Below are 14,110 nucleotides of genomic sequence, written 5' to 3'. Positions count from 1 at the left end.
TTGTGTAACGAACGCGTTTGCAGAATAAACTCCGATTGCGAGAAATGGGCAAAACGAGGAAGAAAGAGGAGGAGGGAGAAAGAGGAGGAGTGTGTGTGTATAGATATGTGTGTGCATGTATGTATGTGTGTGTGCGGTGGGGAGGGGGGGATTGACCGGGTCCACTTAAAGGGAGAGGCTCCGGGAGGTTTCTGTAGCCGGCGGCGGGGCGCGGAGCGGGGCAGCGAAAGCGGCTGGAGGGAGCCCCTCGCTGTGCCGATAAATGGGGCGGGGGTGGGGGGGGTGGGGGTGAAGGGAGGCAGAGGAAACCCAGCACTGGCGAGGAGTGACTGAACGCGCTGCAATGGCAGGAGCAGGTCTCGGCGGGATCCCGCTGGGGAGGAGGAGGAGGAGGAAGAGCAGCAGCGGCGGCGGCGCTCGGCGGGGCGGGATGCGGCCAGCGCGGGTCGGTGGCTGCGCAGCCCCCGCAGGTGCGGCCGCAGCTCGGGACTGCTCGCTGACACCCTCCCCTCCCCCCCATCTCTGAGCCGGGCACAGGGTCGAGGCGAGCAGGGCGGGAGAGGGAGAGGTACCGCGGCAAAGCCCGCCTGGACCGAGGGACCGCCGGTCAGGGCCCGGCTTCCCGCCGCCCCCGCCCGCCTACCCCGTCCTTCCCCCAACTTGAACTTCACGTAGTTACCGGAGTTACGGCAGCGGCGCCGTCTGCTGCGAGGAGAAGCAAGCCGGGCAGGACAGCGGCGGGCAGCCCCTCACCGGGCCTGGGGCTGCCGCTTTCCCCCCTCCTTCTCCGGGGTGCGAAGTATTGCAACACCCCCGCGCCGCCGGGTCGGAGAAGGGGGAGGTTTAACTTCGGTGCCAGCCAGGGCCGAGGCCCCCGCCTCTGTCCTGCCACCCACCCGGCTCTAGGCAGTGAGCGGGTCCCGGCACCGCCGAGTTGCCAAAGCGGGCGGAGGGGGTCGGGGGGCTAGTGGCGGGCAGAGCTGCTCGCCTTCCCGGCAGAGTTTTAGCCACTTCGTAGTTTCTCTGGGCATCGCGGAGCAGGGGGTGGGGGCTCGGGTTTTGTGTGCGTTTGGTTGCTTGAGTGGTTGGTTGGAATTATTTTTTGAGGGGGCTCAGCTATGAAAACGGCTCCAGCTTTACTGCGTCTCCCCTGGAGAGCAGCCTAGGTTTCACTGAGGAGGGAGGAGAAAGGGGTAACGTGTGTATTTTGGGGCGGTGTGGGGTGAGAAAGCCTTCCCAAGCTTCTGTCCCTCCGAGCGAGACTGTCCATGCCCAGAGTGGGGGGTGGCGGTGGCGGTGTTGGCGGGCAGAGGGGAGTCCGTCTCCCGACTGCTCCCCCCGCCACCGGTGTGCACACGGCCGGGATGCGCCCTCCGGGCCTCTAAAGCTCTGTGTTTATTGTTGTGTCGTCCCGTCTGTCCCCCACCCCGCTCTCCTCCCCACCCCTCTGCCCAGGTTGGAGGAGGGTTTAAAAGGCAGGTGTGTCGGAGGCCGCTCGCCATGTCCAGATCCGGGGACAGGACCTCCACCTTCGACCCCAGCCACAGCGACAACCTGCTGCACGGCCTCAACCTGCTGTGGAGAAAGCAGCTCTTCTGCGACGTGACCCTGACGGCCCAGGGCCAGCAGTTCCACTGCCACAAAGCGGTGCTGGCCTCCTGCTCCCAGTACTTCCGATCCCTCTTCTCCAGCGGCGGCGGGAGCGGAGGGCACCCCCACGCCCTAGGGCTGGGGCCCGGCGCTCAGGACGGGTTGGGGGGCCCGCCGAAGGAGCCGCCGCCGCCACAGCCGCAGGAGGAGCCCGGCACCCCTTCCTCCTCCCCAGAGGACAAGCTGCTGGCCAGCCCGCGGGCCATCAACAACCTGGTGCTGCAAGGCTGCTCGTCCATCGGGCTGCGGCTAGTGCTGGAGTACCTGTACACGGCCAACGTGACCCTCTCGCTGGACACGGTGGAGGAGGTGCTGTCGGTCAGCAAGATTCTACACATCCCGCAGGTCACCAAGCTCTGCGTGCAGTTCCTCAACGACCAGATCTCGGTCCAGAACTACAAGCAGGTGTGTAAGATCGCCGCCCTGCACGGCCTGGAGGAGACCAAGAAGCTGGCCAACAAGTACCTGGTGGAGGACGTGCTGCTGCTCAACTTCGAGGAGATGCGCGCCCTGCTCGACTCGCTGCCCCCCCCCGTCGAGTCGGAGCTGGCGCTTTTTCAGATGTCCGTGCTCTGGCTGGAGCACGATCGGGAGACTCGCATGCAGTACGCCCCAGACCTCATGAAGCGCCTCCGCTTCGCCCTCATCCCCGCGCCGGAGCTGGTGGAGCGGGTCCAGTCGGTGGATTTCATGCGCACCGACCCCGTCTGCCAGAAGCTGCTGTTGGACGCCATGAACTACCACCTGATGCCCTTCAGGCAGCACTGCCGGCAGAGCCTGGCCAGCAGGTGAGGGGGGCAGCGTGGCGCGGGGGAGGCTTCCCTCACGGGCATTCCCATGGCAGTTCTTGACCGCAGGAGGTTGGGAGCAGCGGGGAGTCCCCGCAGGGCGTGGGGCCGAGGCGGCAGCAGAGACCCCGCTGAGGCCGGGCCGGGCGCCCTCCGGTGGGGCAGGGCGGCAGAAGCCTGCCCGCGGTGGTGGCTGAAGGGCGGCGGCGGAGCCGAGCTGCCTGCCCCCAGCCCCGCCAAACTTTTCGTCTCCTCCCCTCGGCCCGTTGAGGGAGGTGGCGAGGGGAGGTGGCAGTTGGTACCCTTGTGACCGCTCTCTCGCCCTTCGGCCCCGGGCAGAGGCCGTCCGGTAAACAGCTGGCCCGGACAGGGGCGCGGAGGCGACCCCGCGGCGCTGGGCGTGGGGGGCAGGACCCACGGCAGGGCAGCCGCGGGGCGAGGCCGCGTTTGAGTGCTGGAGGTCTTCTGGGAGGCGGCCGGCGGGGCGGGCGGCCTCAGGTGGCTGCGCATGGGCTGAGTCCCTCGTTCTCCCGGGCCCTTCGGCTGCCCGCTGCCCAGCGTGCTGGCGGCGGTCGCCGCTCCCTCAGCCGTCGTGCCCGGTCCCTGGCACTAACGTGAGGCTTCTCGGTGCGTGTGGGAGCCCGTGCCTTGGGAACCTGTTGTAATTATTGATTACAGACCGTATTTATTTATTTTTTTCCCCTACAATGTCGCTTCTTAGCAAGGAGTTGAGTCTTCAGGGTGTTCAAAGCTGTAATAGCACAGTCCTAAATCTAATTTATTGTCATCAATAACCGCGTTATCAGTGCACACCTTGCTGTTGCTGGTGTTTGGGTGGTGTCCATCTTGTGTGTGGAAACTTGGGACCACTGTTTTTCTTTCTAGGACATGTTATTTTTATTCAGTAAGGTGAATCATGATGTCAAAGACTGACAACGTGAGGTTGGTATTAGGAACTGAAAGCACAGCATGTAGTTTAACAAGCAAGAAATGCATCCAGAATGAAGGGGATGTTTATTTTTCTCCTTTTAAAGTGTTTATACTTCATTTCATTCAAAGATGGAATGATAATGCCATCTCCCAACACAGTGGCATGGTAGTGCAGAAACCAAAGCACACTTTCTATTATTCCACTTTTTAACTAATAGGTCGATATTAATAATAACCTCACAGCAACAAGAAAAACTAGTAGATTATTAAATATTGTAGATAATACTCTCAGCATTAATGCAGAAGATTCTTCATGTCTTCATGTAATAGGTACCCTGATGATTTAACTTTGGAAATGCTGTGCCTTCTTTTATTATCTCTGGGTAGCTTGCTCCGTGTTTGTGTTTTGTGGTGCTTATCACTTTGCTGTCCAGCTGCTTCTCACTCCGGGGGAAAAAAAACATACAAGCACTTTGCAGTGTAAAAGATTGTTGAGATGTTGCTGTTGTAGCTGGTGTGTACCCTTTTGCATTTCGATATTCAGAACTTGTTGACTTAAAAAAAAACAACCGCAAACTCCACTGCCTTCTTCCCAGATGGGATTCTGCACGCCACTGGGGGCATGCCGAGGCTCAGGTCCTGGTGGATTGCTGAGATACCAGCCGGCTTGGTTCAGTGAAGATACCTTCCAGCTTCACTGGTCCATGTCATTTGAAGGATATGTAGTGGTGTTCTGACCACTGAATGTTTACAAGTGTCATGGATGCTGCAGGAATCTGATACCCCAGGTGCTGGGAGCAGCCTTTCCCTGTAAGCCAGAACGCACACAAAAGGATCATGCTTTAAGTAAACTTAGATTACATTCTGAGTTGTGCTTAATGACTTACGGGGGGCTCCAAACACCACAAATACCACATTTTTTAGTTTGTGTTAGGACTTCACATCTTTGCAGACAGTGGGATTTTGGAGACCCTTAGCATACCTTTGCTGTTTGGTGACAGCATCATAAGTAGCTTCTCTTGATTGGGTTCTTTGGCGGTGGTAAAATTGGAACAGAAAAACATTTAGGCTTTTATTTTATAAAGAAGAGAAGGCATTAGAACTTACTCAAAATGTTAGAACACTGGAGGTTTTGAAATGCTCTGAGATACAGGATGCAATGGATATATTTTTGGTTTTGGTCTTGGATAATATTCCTGGGAACTCAAAAAAGCCACAAAGGCCCATCCTTGAATCCTACTCTAAGGTGTCTTCAGGCTGCCTATGTGTACAAACACTTTCTTAAACAGGGGAATAGACATTTCTAGACTTGTCCTTCCTCTTACTTACAGGTTGATGAAGTTGACACTCGTTGAATTAAATTTTAAGGAGGAAAATCTACAAAGACTTCCTTAAGTTAGTAATTTGAAGAAGGTAATCTTGCAAGTCACTACCAGTGAAGTATGTGTGTGAGTAGAGGAAAGTTATTACACAGAAAAGGACTTTAAAACTGATCACCTTTTCTGTGAGTGATGGTGACCTTGGTCATTTGGAATTTAAAGCTTAATGAAAGGCCATTCACAAAATACTCATATGTCTTTAGAAAGAGATTGACTGTGCTGCAGGATAACACCTACTGCACAGTTTAGTCAGGGCTGGTGAGGAATGCAGGCAGCACAGTACCTTAACTATCTGCTTACCTGCATATAGAATAAAGAAGTGCTCTCAGAATTAAAACTTGCCAATAACTTTTAAAAATATGATTATTTTGGAAGAGAACATAATTTTTTTTTTTTTTTGTGGCATGCTACTTAAAAAAAAAACCAGGTATATTTACATATGTAAGTACCCCTATGTGCTTTGCCACTTTGGAGTACTTTGGAATTGGAGTTGCTTACGTTTCTTGATCTAAACCTGTATAATGGAAATTCCAAAGGCTGTGATTCTCCAGTGAAATATAACTAAAAGTAGCACTGATTGTTTCTTTGAAGATACTTCTTTATATGGTAAATCACACCTAGAATCATAGAATCAGTCAGGGTTGGAAGGGACTGCAAGGATGGTCTAGTTCCAAGCCCCCTGCCATGGGCAGGGACACTCAACCCTAGATCAGGCTGCCCAGAGCCCCATCCAGCCTGGCCTTAAACAGCTCCAGGAACGGGGCCTCAGCCACCTCCCTGGGCAACCCATTGCAGGGTCTCACCACTCTCATGGTGAAGAACTTCCTCCTGCTTGCTTTTCGGACCCACACAAGACTTTTGCTGTTGTCAAGGCTGGAGGAAGGCAATTTTTGGATCACAAGAGCCAGTCTGTGCACTGTGAGCAGAGCGATTTATAAAGTTTGTGCCACAAATGCAGATCCTGCAGTGCAGGTGATGCCAGGGCTGGCAGATACCTGGGTCGTGTTTGGTGCTGCACTGAAAAATGCTGTTTGCCTGCAGGGAGAGCTAATTTATTATTATTTTTTCCCATGAAATTTCCTGAGAGAAGGTAACAGTTGAACACCCTCATGCATTTTTGTGAAATTATTTTTCAAAGTACAGCAACTAAAATGATCATCTTTTGAAAAGTTGAGGAGTGACATTCCTGACTTGTGAACCTAGCCACGCTCCGGGCTTAGGGCTTTTGCAGGCTGGATGGGTGTTTTGGCTGTGAGCTGGATGGCATTTCATCAGTGCTTAACTCCAAGCAAAGTTAGTAATTCTGTTGTCTTCAGGTTAGTGATGGAGCTTTCTGGGCCTCTGTGATCCTCACCTACAGCAGGGCCTCAGCATGCAAGCTGCTATTAAAGCCTCTCGAGGCTCAGTTGGCTTTGGCATCAGTAGGAAAAATCCCATCTGATTTCAGCATGGACTGGGTTGGACCCATAGGTGGCCCATGAACGTTAGGCTAAAGTGATGTTTGTCCCTTCTGTGCTGTGTCATGTCTTCTGTAGTTCTGGGAAGAAAGCACATTTAGATAGGGGAGTGTTCATCTTCCTGTGATTTATTTGACTCCTGGGACTTGGCTGAGTACTGAGTTGATTAAAATGTCTCTGTGCTGTAGCGTAATCTCCTATATTTTATATAGTACAAGGGATGTGTTTTCAATTTGTGCAAAGTTCTGGGTTAGAGCATTACCATGTTGCTGGAAAGAATTTCACTTTTAGAGATGAGTGAGCTGGTGAGAATTATTATTGCTTCCATGTTTACTTGAAACAATGAAAATGCTTAAAACCACTTTGATGCTATGGAACACCTCTCTTTAAACTTTAATTTTGCTTGTGCTAATGTACAATGCAGCTGTAGGTGGTGAATGGAGCATTATAGAAAATATATTTAAATTACAGGCCTATTATTAAATGTTTTACCTAAATATTGTTGCCTTTTTTTATAGAGCATTGCCATAATTTTCTTGTTTTGCTCTGCTGTAACTATTTACAATGACTTCTGCTCCAGAAGTCAGACATGAGGAGGTAGGCTGGCTGGGAAGTAGTTTGTTTGCTGCAGAATAGCTTATCTTGACATCAATGTGTGTTGGGGCTGGTCAGGTCCTCCAGGGTTTGCAGGCAGAGTAGCAGTTAGTACAGCTGCATCAGGCACCTGATGGCAGAGGGAAGTGAAGCCAGGAGAAAGGGCAAAATACAGGACATGAGAGGAATTGAGATATCCCAGGGGAGGAGTGGAACATAGGTAGTAGAAACTGCAAGGTACAGATGAAGGAAAAGGGGAGCAAAGAATAGTTTTGAAGATAGAATGAATAGGATACCAGGCAGGAAAGGAGACAAACAAGACAAACCAAACAAAGACTCTGGAAAATTAAAAGAAGAGGGAGAATGATACAAAAGGAAGAAAACTAATTCTTAACAGAAACAGCAGCCCTTGTTAATAACAGCTCAGTGTGTCAGTTTCTGGAAGAGCTGTTTCAGATGCGGGGGAGGAAAAGCTGATGAAGATCAGCCACCTGATCTGAGATGGGAAAAGCCATAGACAAGAAATATGGAATGAAAGTGTAGAAGAGAAAGGAGGAACATCAAAAGACAAAGAGATAAGCAGGCCAAGCCTGACTGTGCTGCTTTCTGTGTTCAGCAAAGTCCCATCATGTATAGACTCAGCTCTTTTTCTGCACTTTTGTTTCCTGCACTGCTAGACCTTGGGGAGATTAGAAGTGCACGTTTTGGTCCTGGAGAAGCTAGTTGTAGAGGTTTTTATTTTGCTTCGATTTCAGCAGGGAGAGGGTGTTGTCCAGACGGTTTGGTGCAGGGTAATATTACTGCAAGTGACAGCAAATTACAGAGTGGCATGTGATGGAGCTGCTGTGACCACTTTTCACTCAGTAGTAAGGTGGTAATTGTTGGTGAGGAAGGTGAATGTAAAGCACTGAACAGCATGAGACAGTAGCATTTGTGTGGAAGACATATATATGTATCCAGTCTGTTTTCCTTTCTGCAGAGGAGGTTAAACATTTGAAGACAGTGGTTACATCCCTTAGCAATTAAACAATTCCCCTTTGAATATGCTGTTTGTCTACAAGTTTTGCAGACTCTAGTTCAGTTTGACTTCCATTCTGTAGGATCTCAGTAGGGCATGTTTGGTGTTTGTAAAAAGTGTTCTTGTTTTTCACTGAGCTAGGTGGTTGTGTGTTTCCCGTAGCAGCCATCTGCCTGTCCCTTTGTGATCCCAACATCAGTACTGAGGTTATTATTTTTTTACTAATATTTGTAATCATGGTTAATTGCAAGTGAGAAATATTCCAGACCCCAAATTAACATCCAGATAAAAGTCCTTAAAATGTATGTGAATTGTTAAGGTGTCATTCCAGTCTTCAGAAAAGGCAAGAAGGAAGACCCAGGAAATGACAGACCAGTGAGCCTCGCCTCCATCCCTGGAAAGGTGATGGAGCAGCTCATTCTGGAGTTCATCTCTAACCACATGGAAGAAAAGAGAGTTATCAGGCGTAGCCAGCATGGATTTACCAAGGGAAGCTCTTGTTTGACTAACCTGATAGCCTTCTATGATACTGTGACCAAATGGATAGATGAAGGAAGGGTTGTGGATGTCATCTACCTTGACTTCAGCAAGGCTTTTGATACTGCCTTCCACAACATCCTTATAGATAAGCTCAGGAGTTGTGGTATAGATGCCTGGTCTGTGAGGTGGATTGAAAACTGGCTCCACAACAGAGTTCAGAGAGTTGTCATCAATGGCATAGAATCAAGTTGGAGGCCTCTAGCCAGTGGTGTTCCCCAGGGATCAGTACTGGGTCCATTTTTATTCGATGTCTTTATCAACAACCTAGATGAGGGCATTGAGTGTACCCTCAGCAAGTTCCCTGATGATACAAAACTGGGGAGGGGGGTAGGGGTGGCTGACAGCTGTCAGGTTGTTCTGCCATCCAACCAGATCTGGACAGGCTGAGAGCTGGGTAAAGGCAAACCGTGTGAAGTTCATTAAGGACAAGTGTAGGGTCCCGCATCTGGGGAGGAATAACAACAGGTAGTAGTACAGGTTGGGGCTGCCCTGCTGGAAAGCAGCTCTGTGGACAAAGGGCTTTGAGTGCTGATGGACAGCATGGGCCTGCAATGTGCTCTTGTAGCCAGGAGAGCCAATGGCATCCTGGGGTGCATCAGGAAGAGTGTGGCCAGCAGGGCTAGGGAAGTTCTTCTCCCCCTCTACTCTGTCCTGGTAAGACCACACCTGGAATACTGTGTCCAGTTTTGGGCACCTTGGGCCTTCTGGAATGAGTCCAGTGGAGAGCCACGAGGATGACTGGGGGACTTAAGCATCTCCCCTATAAAGAGTGACTGAGAACCTGAGACTGATTAGTCTGAGAGATCTTATCAATGTATGCAAATATCTACGGGGTGGGTGTCAATTGGCTGGGGCCAATCTCTTTTCACTGGTCAGCAGCAATAAAGGAGCAACAGCCACAAACTGGAACATAGAAGGTTTCACCTCAACATGAGGAGAAAATTCTTTACAGTGAGGGTCACAGAGCACTGGAACAGGCTCCCCAGAGAGGTTGTGGAGTCTCCTTCTATGGAGACTTTCAAAACCTGCCTGGATGTGTTCCTGAGCCAACTACCTTAAGGGATCCTGCCGTGGCAGGGGGGTTAGACTCAATCTCTGGAAGCCCCTTCTGGCCTCTAAAGTTCTGTGATTGGCATTGAATTGTGGATGAAGTGAATGTGAGGCTTTACCAGTTTGTTCTAGTGGGCTTTGGATCACATCTTGTGTGCTTGATTACATATTAGGAAATTATACCTGTGCTAGGACACCCTCAGCTGATTTGTGGAAGGGAGACTGACACATTAGAGGCTGTGGGGTGTGCAGCCTGCAGAAGAGGAGGCTCAGGGCAGACCTCATTGCTGTCTACAACTACCTGAAGGGAGGCTGTAGCCAGGTGGGGTTGATCTCTTCTCCCATGCAACCAGCAACAGAACATGGGGACACAGCCTCAATTTGTGCCAGGGGAGGTCTAGGCTGGATGTTAGGAGGAAGTTGTTGGTAGAGAGAGTGACTGGCATTGGAATGGGCTGCCCAGGGAGGTAGTGGAGTTGCCATCCCTGGAGGTGTTGAAGCAAAGACTGGATGAGGCATTTAGTGCCATGGTGTAGTTGATTGGACAGGGGTGGGTGCTAGGTTGGTCTAGATGATCTTGGAGGTCTGTTCCAACCTGGTCAATTATATGATGTGCAATGGCCAGGTGGGAGGGAAGTATGGACCTCAGGGTACAGTCAGAGTCAGCATCCTTGACCTAAAAAGACTGCTGCGGGTCAGGAAAGTTGGTGGGAGCCTCCTTAAAGACACATATGTCCTGGCTGGTGAAATCTTTGAGAGCCACAGCAGCAAAGGTGACAGCCAGTTTCTTGGCCCAGCAGTAGTATTTGTTAGGAGAAATGTAATTTATGAAGAGCATTTAATGGGCTTTCTTAGAAGCAACCATCTGTACAACAGCTGTAGGCAAAGGAGTGCCAAATACCAGGTGCAGGTACTCCGCTTCCCCTGCCAGCCAGTGTCCTGATCAGGGGGACTAGTTGGGAACTGCCAGCCCCTCCTCATGTACGTCCTTAGGCAACACACAGCCCTAATGCCTCCAGCACCTTCCCCACCTCCTGCCCCCTCTTGCTGCAGAACTTAAGCTTCTCAAACTCCCCTTTTCCAAAGCTTTTGCGCATCCAAATTACTCAGTTTCCTTTACCAGGTTGCCTCATGGGTTCCTCCTTGCTCCCAAGCAACTGTGTCAGGTAGGGTCTCCCTAGATCCAACCTACTAGTTCTTCACTTTTGCTTGTCTGTTCTCTGAAATCCTCTTCTACCATGGCTCCTGGCCTCTCAAGGCCCTTTCCATCAAGGTGCCTATCTCACACACACCATTGCCAATTTCTCCAGACCTCTCAGCTTGTATCTTCAGAGGCTGCTGCAGCTGGCTGGGCCTGTGCTGTTCCTCAGTTGTTCTTCACCACACCCCTCTCAGTACTTGAAGCAGTTTCAGGTATTTGCATCTCTGAGCTTCTTCTGTGAGCCAAAACCTTTCACTGGATTGCAGACTTCCTTGTTCTGGAGGGAAAATTACATTTAAAACTAAACAATTCTTAAGATGCTCAAACTGAGGGCAAGTATTTGGGAAAATGAGAATGTCCTCCTCAATTGCTGTACATCAGCAAAAGTGCTCCTTTCCACCCCCTACAACAGCCTGTGCAGCTCCTTTACGAGTCTTGGAGGTCCCTACGAGTGAAGTTGTCTGCCCTGAGCTCCTGTGTTGATCTTATCTGTGCTTTGGAAACGTGATCTAGGACTTTACTGTCAGGCAGGAAGGTCGCTCACTAGTTGTGCAAAGCCTCCTAGATAAGGAAATTTCCTCTCAGAGTCCTCCTGGTAGGGTTTATATTTAAGGTATACCTTTTACAAATGGAGTTCTGTAAGTTCGTGGTGAGCATCACACTTGGCTGCCTTTGTTGTCTGTCTGAGGCTTTTGCGTTCATTCTTTGCCTGTTGTGCAACCCTTTCAAGTGAGGAGGAGGTAGGAAGGAGAGGGCCTTTGAAGGCACATAATGCCCTGGAGTCACTGTAGGTTTTTTTCCTTACGGCAGAAGAATATGGAGGCTCTGAGTCTGTAACTGCTGTGCATTAAATGGAACAGAGCTGTGACAGTGTAACTGTTTGGATTTGTACTTGAAGAGAAAGTACAGCGAGCCTTGGGGGCAAGGAGAGTGAGGAGAGCAAATGCAGAACACAAAAATCAACAGAAAATAGTTTGCCAGGAAAAGGGCTTTGATTCTGTTAAACTCACCTCATGGAAAAAATCCTCCTAAGCTGTAAAAACACCATTTCATCTCCTCAAACAACTCCCATTTCAAAAACCAGAGCAGTTTTCTCCATCAGAGCAACATTTGTTATTATCCCTTGCACAGTATGGCCTGAAAAGGCCAAGCAGGGAGTTAATAGGAATCCTGAATGGAAGTTTTCAGCTGGACTCTACTGCTCTCTAAGCATCTCTGTTGTTTGTTGTGTTGAAACAGATCCAGTCTGGTGTTCTGGGTTTACCAAAGGGCTATCTAAACGAGTTAAAGGATATGGGAAATTGCAGTGTATTAGTAGATACTTCCTGGCATAATTAGTTGTGTTTGTTGCCTTCCTGAAATTTTCTGTAGAGACTGTCATGCCTGGTACTTAGTACTCAACACTTCTTGCTGTATTCTTGGAAAGCAGACAATAAACTTTGAGCAAATATTATCAGCTGCCAAATTCAATGGAAGCAAACGGTTTGCAGTGAAGCTGGAAGTAAATAGAAGTTGGTGCCGCAGTTGGTTCTTTCTGCCTTCCCTGACTGCTGCTTCCTTTCAGAAAGGGGAGGGTTGGGGGGCAAGGCAGTGGAAAAGTAACCAGCCATAGCCTGGGTGAAACAGCAGCAAATTGTGTTTCTTCTCCTTGGCTTCCTAAGGAGAAGGAACCTCAGCTGGGGAGAACCTAGCCCCTGATACAGAGACCTCCTGTCATCGTGGGCATCTGGTATGGAATCATACACAAAGAGCACCTGCTTGGGTTTTCACAGGCTGAAAGGCAAAAAGACAAAAAAAAAAAAAAGAAGAGAATTGATGGAAGTTTGTTACAGCAAAAATGTAGATTGAAGTACCCTGAAGCATTCTATAAACATTGCCATTTTACCTGCTGTGCCTAAACCAAAACCTAGCTGTGGTATGCGATGCTGTCTTTCATTTTCTTCTGAAACCTGTTCAGGATCAAGGGAGCTTCTTTAAGGTATTTCAGAACTTCTAGCAATATGGAAGGTCATTTTTTGGCTTAGTTTTGCCAATAAGATTCAGACACAGGAGGTTTTGTTACTTATTTACCAATACAAGCTTTGCTAGTAACGTCCCTTTGATTCAAATCCCTCACAGTGCTTCAGATACTCCCTTTGTGGCTACTAAGTATCTTTAGCACTCAGATTTTGGTGAATTTAAAGACTTGTATGCAGATATTTCTGTAGGTATTTCCTTTATAGAGGTACTATTGATGATCTCGTCAAGGCAGCACGTTTCTTACAGCCTATCAGACTATAAGGAGCAGTAATGTTGTGTATGAACACAGCAACCTTGGCAGGACTCCATATGGGAAAGCTACTGAGCAGCTTCCTGGGGAACTGTACCAGTGTCCTGTCAACATGAAGAATAATCTGCTAGTACAAGGAGACAAAGATGAGAAGGACATTCCTGTGTGTTCCTCCCAAAGGGATGCTGATGGTAGATGCCACTCATCCAAAATGGTCACCCACCCCGAAGCTGCCTATTAGTTTGCAGAGGAAGGGACATTTACTTTAAATATCTTCCAGCTGAAAGTATTCCCTAATTCTTCAAGATTTACTTAGAGACTGTTATAAACTAGTGATGGCAGTGGGGTTTGATTCATGAAGAGAACCAGAATGTTGGGAGCTCCAAGCAGATTTTAAGATATTTTAATACAGGAGATGGAAAACTGTCTCACAGCTGTAGAAAAAAAGCTGTAACAGGTAATTTTGCAGCAGTTAAGTGTGGCCTGTCAGACAGAAGACTTGTTTACCCTTACGCTTTTGCTTTTTGAATAGATACTTGTTGTTGAAGCAAACAGTGACTCTCCTTTTTCTGTGCATTTATTAAACCAACCAAACAAACCAGCTATTTGACATAAAACAACCAAACAAAACATAACAAACAAGCACCACCTTGTAGATTCTGAGGACAAAATCAGCTATCAATGTCTGCAGCAAATAATTCTCAACTTAGTATTTCTGTTCCTGAACTTCAACCTGTCCGTGGTCAGCAGCATGAATTAAGTGAGCAGGAGAGCAGTTGTCTCTTGGGCATCACTGAACGCGACACTGAGCTCTGCTGCAATGAAAACTTGTACTCAGGGCCTCCTGCTAAGCTTGCCCACTTTGAGAATGAAAAGATGAAAACTAGAATCTTCATGACACTGGAGTGAATAATAAGGCTGGTTTTCAGATACAGTACTAATAGAAAGTTTTTCACATACTTTCAAGTGTACCTTGGGAAAATCAGAAAAAAATCCATTCAGAAAGCAGCATTTATGCACTTAGCATATTTTGAACCCAGGAACTAAATAATTTCTTGGTCATAATCTGAACGAGACCTTAGCATGCTTTGGGTTTTGATAAAGTCAAGGTATTCTTTTAGGTCTGTACTTTGCTAATAAGAAGAAATCTAATTCCTGGTGGGTCAGAGGTCCAGCAGAAGTCTGATCTGCACGACTTTGGTGTCTGTAAGTGCTTAGGTCCTTCCCCTTGCAG

At 48.8% G+C, this 14,110-nt stretch overlaps 1 protein-coding gene across 3 annotated transcripts in view; it reads left to right on the top strand.

The window, feature by feature from the left end:
- Positions 1 to 1,261: 1,261 nt before the first annotated feature.
- The window catches only part of KLHL14 (kelch like family member 14), a 60,299-nt gene continuing 47,450 nt past the window's right edge, over positions 1,262 to 14,110 (top strand). For all 3 annotated transcript variants that reach the window (XR_010308380.1, XR_010308381.1, XM_064170730.1), the window contains exon 1: positions 1,262 to 2,438. Coding sequence is in view for 1 of the 3 variants with exons in the window: in XM_064170730.1 (XP_064026800.1) it covers positions 1,501 to 2,438 (938 nt within the window). In the remaining 2 variants the exon portion in view is untranslated. The remainder of the gene's footprint in view (positions 2,439 to 14,110) is intronic.

This window comes from Pogoniulus pusillus, chromosome 34 (assembly GCF_015220805.1).
Source record: "Pogoniulus pusillus isolate bPogPus1 chromosome 34, bPogPus1.pri, whole genome shotgun sequence".
Taxonomy (NCBI): Eukaryota; Metazoa; Chordata; class Aves; order Piciformes; family Lybiidae; genus Pogoniulus; species Pogoniulus pusillus.
Note: the sequence above shows the minus strand (reverse complement) of the source record. Positions and strands in the feature narration are given on the sequence as shown.